The sequence below is a fragment of the Nansenia antarctica genome (assembly GCF_963989245.1).
Source record: "Nansenia antarctica genome assembly, chromosome: 8".
NCBI lineage: Eukaryota > Metazoa > Chordata > Actinopteri > Argentiniformes > Microstomatidae > Nansenia > Nansenia antarctica.
This window is the reverse complement of record NC_137678.1, coordinates 32,335,746-32,343,245: the sequence shown is the minus strand read 5'-3', so window position 1 is coordinate 32,343,245 and position 7,500 is coordinate 32,335,746. Positions and strand designations below refer to the sequence as shown.

Sequence of the window (7,500 nt, the reverse complement as noted above, 5' to 3'; positions counted from 1 at the left end):
TGTTCAGGGTACAAAAAAGTATACGCTGTAAGATCATCATCAATATGGTAGATAATCATACATAATCTACATGGTTTTGTGAGGACATGAATAAATAAACAAAGATAATGTGTTACGTCAATATCTCCAATACTTATTAATCATTACGTAGAGATGTCTTTTTTTTTTTTTTTTTTTTTTTAAGAAACCTGTAATGACACAACAACAACAAAATCCCAAAATGCATGCTGGGTAATTGGGCCATAACTACTCAAACATTAATACCCCATAACATCATAACTCTTGAAAACACCAAATTATTTAAAAATGTCACCCCAAACCCATCTGGACCACTGGAGGCAAGGCAATAATTAGAAATGGTAATCCTCCACTGTTAATTATACAGCTTTGAATTAAAACGATGCAAGATCATTCTGACCATTAGTGCTCCCACCCCCCCAGCCCTCCCACCCCCCCAGCCCTGACACGCTCTCTCAACTTCATAACCACCCACAGCTCACACACACACACACACACACACACACTAGTCCTCTTCACCGCAGAGCAAAGATCACTGCATCGTGATCACGCCATTTAAACTCCTTCTAAAAGCACCGCCCACAGCACGGTGTTCTTTCAAATGTTCTTTGACCAGTTCTTTGACCTTAACATGGTAAAGGTAAGTCTCTCTGAACCCTAGGCTAAAATCCACGGTGGGACAGACAGACGGACAAGTGGTGTGGGTGGAGGAGTAATTAGTAATTAGTGGGGTTAATTTCCCTGAGGTGTACGAATTACCATTTGTAAGGCTTCCTGAAGTCTTCACCAACTCTTTATGAGGCCTACATACATCACATATAGTAAGTAAGTAAGTAAGTAAGTAAGTAAGTAAGTAAGTAAGTAAGTAAGTAAAGCTTTATTTATATAGCACCTTTCATACAAGAAATGCAGCTCAAAGTGCATATGATGGCTTGCCTTGCACTGCACAGTGGTTGTGGTGGCGCGTGTGTGTGTGGTTGTGGTTGTGGTGGCATGTGTGTGTGTGTGTGGTTGTGGTTGTGGTGGCGCGTGTGTGTGTGTGTGAGTGGTTGTGGTGGCGCGTGTGTGTGTGTGGTTGTGGTTGTGGTGGCGCGTGTGTGTGTGTGAGTGGTTGTGGTGGCGCGTGTGTGTGAGTGGTTGTGGTGGCGCGTGTGTGTGTGTGGTTGTGGTTGTGGTGGCGCGTGTGTGTGTGTGGTTGTGGTTGTGGTGGCGCATGTGTGTGTGTGTGTGAGTGGTTGTGGTGGTGCTTCTGAAAGACGATACTTACTGTCAACCCAGATGGTCCCATAAGCCCCGCCTCTCCACGATCACCCTATAGAACACATAACCACGACATCATGATCTACTGTAAACCAGGTGTTCAACTGTACGTGTGCACGGCAATGCTAACACACAATCACAGCTGATAAGTGAGACCATGCTGTATCACATGTACATCTGCAATACATAACACTAATGGAGGTGGAACGTTGCCCTGCACTGTATTTCTGGGGCTTGCACACACACATACACACACACTCACACACACACACACACACTCGCACACACACACACACACACACTCACACACACACACACGCACACACACACACACACACACACACACACACACACACACATACACACACACACACACACGCACACACACACTCAACTATCCGGAGGAGATAATCCTATTCTATCCCCTTTCCCGTCACAGCTATTGACGTCAAGCTGAAATACATTTATATTTCTTCACTTCATCTGTTGGTGAAATACCACTGGCTTTTTTTTCATTATGCAGCGAATATGCAGTTCATTCTAATGAGAGGGAGAGCAGACGAGTAGTGTGGGTTGAGCTCACCTTATCCCCCAGGTCTCCTTTCAATCCCTTCTTCCCCTGCAGGCACAGATAAATCATTCCACGGTGAATCATTTCATTACAGAAAAGCGTCTCACCTGTAGCACTGCCCTCAGTTCGTTAGAGTAATAGGAGATAATTAATTATGCGCATGGTCTCCTCTGCTTCATGTGTGTTCAATGGAAAAAATATTAAATATCAGTAGAGAAAGAATAAGTTGAATTCATACCCGCTGTCCAACTATTCCCTGGATACCTTGAGTTCCGGTCTCACCCTTGAAATGAGATAGCGAAGATGATACGCACAGTAAGAAACAATATGTAACATATTAATCTAAAATCTTGACGGTGGTTTGAGAGATAATCATCCATATAATAGTCAAATGATATATATATATATATATATTACTATATAATACCTTTAGGCCAGTGGTTCCTGACAGGCCTGTGTTCCCCTGCAAAACAATTTCAGATCACCGGTGAATGAAACTATTTACCTTATGTTGTAATAAAAAGACTGAAACATATTTTAGTTTGTTGTGCTGATCCATCACTTTATCCATGAGGTGGAAAAATCCAATCTATGTATGCGTGGGTGAGTACAGGTGAGCACAGGTGAGCACAGGTGTGAGCTGACGGTACCTTCTCCCCTGGTTGTCCACCAGGCCCCTGGACCCCTGGGACTCCTACCCCCTTCTCTCCCTGGGAACAACACCACAAAGCATTGGATTCATCCTTACAGTTTATGACATGACACATAAAACATAATGGTCATCGTCACGAAAACAACCATAGACATACATTGGAAACAACAAGATAATGGCATTGCATAATAATCATTTTCGTGATGTTAGAATTATAAGGTTCTATCTCAATTTTTGTCAAAATTGAGTTTTTTTACATAATCTGATCCATTAGGTGTTTATTAATGCCTGTGTGGTGTTATTTTTTAAATGTTGACATTTTTGAGTTAGTAAGTAATAAAATACAAAGGTTCCATCTCACAAAACACAACGGAATGTAAAAACTTTGACGCTCAATATCTCTGAACTGCCCTAAACGGAGATAGAACCTTATCATTCTAAACGGAGATAGAACCTAACGGAGATAGAACCTTATCATTCTAAACGGAGATAGAACCTTATCATTCTAACATCACAATTTGGCACTTGGTCTTTTCAGTTAAAAAGGAGATGCACAGTCTCACCTCCTGGCCCTTCTGACCAGGGAGTCCTGGAACCCCGTCAATGCCGATGGGTCCAGGCAGCCCTGCCAGGCCCTGCGTCACACAACATCACAACCACATGAAACTCAGATTCACCCACGCCAGAAAACTCAACAAGACCACAACAGTAATGTGGGATTATGATAAAACTACTGGGGATGATTTCCCATAAGGATTCAGGTTTGACATGTTCTTTTTTGGGGCAGTCCCACTCATATTTTTCATTTTATTGGACAGATATAGTGAAGACAGACAGGAAAGTAAGGAGAGAGGACATGTCAGCAGGGCATGGGCCGGATTCAAACCCATGCCGACATGGGCATATGTGTGCACTGTAGACCGCGGTGCTAGACCACTGGACCACCCCAGGCCACTGGATTCAGGTGTGACATGTTCATACACTCAGTACTATGTGTGATGTAGGAGTCTGGAATGTTAAAGCAATATTGTGAGAATGGAGTGAGTGTGAGAAGTGTGGTTTTGTAAGAAGAGGCCGAGGACTTACGTCTTTTCCATGATCTCCTTTCTCTCCCTTCACCCCGGGCTTCCCTCGTACACCCTTTCAAAAAGAACGAATCAAAAATGTCTCTTACTTTTTTATCTATCAAACACATAGACATCTACTCTCTGTTTCATCGATTTCACAAACGTGACAGCAGCTGGTGAAAGCGGGAACAAGTGGGCAACCGATCAAATGTTCGGACTTTGGTTCAGAAAAAAATAAATAAATGTCAAGGTTGTTGAAAATCAATGACACACCCGCTAGTCAAGCCAATATATTGGAATGCAATGGATTCAGTGAGTAATCGCACTACTATCTAGTTAGTGTAGAGTAGTATAGTATAGTATTACCTCACCGAACATTTTTCAGAATAAAAGTCTAAACATTTTGATTGGTTGCTGACTTGTTCCTGCTTTCACCAGCTACTGTCACACAGGTAAAGGGACTAGTTGAAAGAGAATGTTGATATCAAACATGACAGAGGCATCTGCAAAGACTATGATGTGTGTTTAAGTTGTACAGTAATCAATAAGACAAGTTAATATTCCGAGCTGTATTCCTTGTGTTCAAATCAATAGTTAGCAGGTTTTACATAACAGTTAGGTAAATTCCATACACTCACAAGTTGAAGCAGCATTTTCCCTTCACCCATTGCAATCAATCTTTTTCAGGGCCAATACCTAACTTGAGATCTACTGCGCATAAGACTTAAATATTGTGCAATGCAAATCTCCCACAATGCATGACTCATGTAAGATGTGAGTAAGACGTGCGTAGAATGAAAACAACCCTGTTACTTACTTTAATGCCTGCTTCTCCTGAGTCCCCCTGTAAGTCAGTTACATGTACAATACAAACATGCACATCAGTCAGTGATATAAAACCCTTTACAAAACCTTTAATTACAACATACTTATCACACATAGCCTAAAGGTCACCGTAAATGCTGCACAATTCAAGCAATTATATAAAGACAGTGTATGTGTGTGTGTGTGTGTGTGTGTGTCTGTGTGTATGTGTGTGTGTGTGTGTGTGCATGCATGCGTGTGCGCGCGTGTGTGTGTGTGTGTGTGTGTGTGTGTATGTGTGTGCGGAAGTGCATGCGTACGTGTGCTTGTGTGTGTGTGTGTGTGCTTGCGTGCGTGCATGTGTGTGTGTGCGTTTATGTGCGTTCATGTGCGTGTGTGTGCGTGTGTGTGTGTGTGTGTGTGTGTGATTTGATATCAGTAACTTTACGTTACCTTGACAGATATGCCAGACGCTCCGGCCGGCCCTGGGTGTCCAGGCAGACCCGGGGTCCCAGTGACCCCCGGAACCCCAGGAGCCCCCTGCGGACCCTGAACACAGACCACGGATGTGACATCCACTCACACAGACCAGGGATGTCGTGACGTTAGAATTGTAAGGTTCTATCTCCATTTTTGTTAAAATTGAGTTTTTTTACATAATCTGATCCAACAGGTGTTTATTAATGCCTGTGTGGTGTTATTTTTTTTAAATGTTTACATTTTTGAGTTAGTAATTAATAAAATACAAAGGTTCCATCTCTCAAAAAATAATGGAATGTAAAAACGTTGACGCTCAATATCTCTGGACTACCCTAAACGGAGATAGAACCTTATCATTCTAAGCTCACGATGTGACGTCCACTCACACAGACCAGGGATGTGACATCCACTCACAGATACAAGTGAATATCTATGGTATGTTATATCCGTTATGGAGCCATACATACATACATACATACCGACAAAGCCATCAATGATCTATGACGCTGACTGGACTAAACTGGTAAATACCATTCATAAACACTTCATAAAGCTTGTTCTAGATGTATCCAGATAAGTGATCTGAGGACTTACTGAAGATCCAGGTTCACCCTTCCTCCCAGGAACACTGCCCTCCCAACTGCCTCCCAACGTGTAGCCAGGCTCTCCCTGGGGGACAAGGGACAAAGTTAGTTATATTACAATACATACTATACATACTTCTCCTGTGGTACACTGTATGTGTTCTCTACCTCCCACAATGTTTACCTACTTGTATGTTAAGCAGTGGCGGACTCAGGGTGTTTGAAGGGCAGGGGGGGCGAAAAGAAAAAAAGGGCACCTAATGCACAACATGGGACCCCATCAGTGCACATGGTCAAGTTTAGACCATTGGAAGGGCAGCCAATAGGGCACATCCTCTAATTTCGCCACTCAAAAGGGCACTTTAGTGCGACGTTTTTCAACTGTGGGGGCACATGGTCAAGTTTAGACCATTGGAGGGGCACCAATAGGGCACGTCCTCTCATTTTCGCCACTCAAAAGGGCATTTTTGCCACTCAAAAGGGCACTTAAGAGAGACGTTTTTCAACCGTGGGGGCACCAGGAGGGGCGGTCGCCCCCCCTGCCCCCCCTGAGTCCGCCAGTGTCTACTTGTATGTTAAGTCATGTGGGTGACGTTGGTACTCACCCTCTCCCCTCTTTGGCCTTTTGGTCCAGGGACTCCAGAAGGGCCCTGAGATTAATGAAATAGAAAGTCCACATTTCTTAACAGTTTGGTCTAGTGGGCAGCACTGCCTTGATGACACGTCTGACACAGTAGCACATTCATAACACGTAGCAGGAAACACTTATGTGTAGAAGAGTCTTTTGATGATAATGACAGGTTCGCCCTCTCATCTAGAGATTTAATAATCATGCATGGCTAATCTTCTGTCCCTCAAAAAATCTTGACATCTGTGATTCGTAATTACATAGGACGTCTCAATGAAAGTGAAGTGAAAGATGTAGACGTGATGTTGAAGTAAGCCAGATGAAAACAGAGATACAGGCATTGTTATTCACGGTCTTATGACTCATTCTTGAACCACATACACTTGGGTTTATTCTAGGCTTCGGGGAACAAGACAAGAAACTAATAAAGTTTCCATAGGAAGGAAGTGGGTGAATTCACAGGTGAGTTATTTTAGAGTTGTCATGTAGGTTTGATCATCACATGGGTCCATACTATAAAGGAATGGTTTCCCTCACACTGATTAAGCCTACTCCTGAACTAGAAAGCACGACTCCTGAACTAGAAAGACCAACTCCTGAACTAGAAAACACAACTCCTGAACTAGAAAGCACGACTCCTGAACTAGAAAACACAACTCCTGAACTAGAAAGACCAACTCCTGAACTAGAAAGCACGACTCCTGAACTAGAAAACACGACTCCTGAACTAGAAAGACCAACTCCTGAACTAGAAAACACAACTCCTGAACTAGAAAGCACGACTCCTGAACTAGAAAACACAACTCCTGAACTAGAAAACACAACTCCTGAACTAGAAAACACGACTCCTGAACTAGAAAACACGACTCCTGAACTAGAAAACACGACTCCTGAACTAGAAAACACAACTCCTGAACTAGAAAACACAACTCCTGAACTAGAAAACACAACTCCTGAACTAGAAAGCACAACTCCTGAACTAGAAAACACAACTCCTGAACTAGAAAACACGACTCCTGAACTAGAAAGACCAACTCCTGAACTAGAAAACACGACTCCTGAACTAGAAAACACGACTCCTGAACTAGAAAGACCAACTCCTGAACTAGAAAACACAACTCCTGAACTAGAAAACACGACTCCTGAACTAGAAAGACCAACTCCTGAACTAGAAAACACGACTCCTGAACTAGAAAACACGACTCCTGAACTAGAAAACACGACTCCTGAACTAGAAAGACCAACTCCTGAACTAGAAAACACGACTCCTGAACTAGAAAGACCAACTCCTGAACTAGAAAGACCAACTCCTGAACTAGAAAACACAACTCCTGAACTAGAAAACACGACTCCTGAACTAGAAAGCACGACTCCTGCACTAGAAAGACAGACTCCTGAACTAGAAAGGACGACTCCTGAACTAGAAAACACGACTC

General features: G+C 43.0%; 1 protein-coding gene across 1 annotated transcript in view; it reads right to left on the bottom strand.

Moving 5' to 3' along the window:
- Positions 1–7,500, bottom strand: part of col7a1l (collagen type VII alpha 1-like) — a gene marked incomplete at both ends in the record, with an annotated part of 123,082 nt that overhangs the window by 60,916 nt on the left and 54,666 nt on the right. Inside the window, 6 exons of the mRNA XM_080538281.1 lie at positions 2,500–2,559; positions 3,065–3,136; positions 3,588–3,641; positions 4,826–4,921; positions 5,447–5,521; positions 6,042–6,086. Coding sequence (XP_080394407.1) covers positions 2,500–2,559; positions 3,065–3,136; positions 3,588–3,641; positions 4,826–4,921; positions 5,447–5,521; positions 6,042–6,086 — 402 coding nt within the window. The remainder of the gene's footprint in view (positions 1–2,499; positions 2,560–3,064; positions 3,137–3,587; positions 3,642–4,825; positions 4,922–5,446; positions 5,522–6,041; positions 6,087–7,500) is intronic.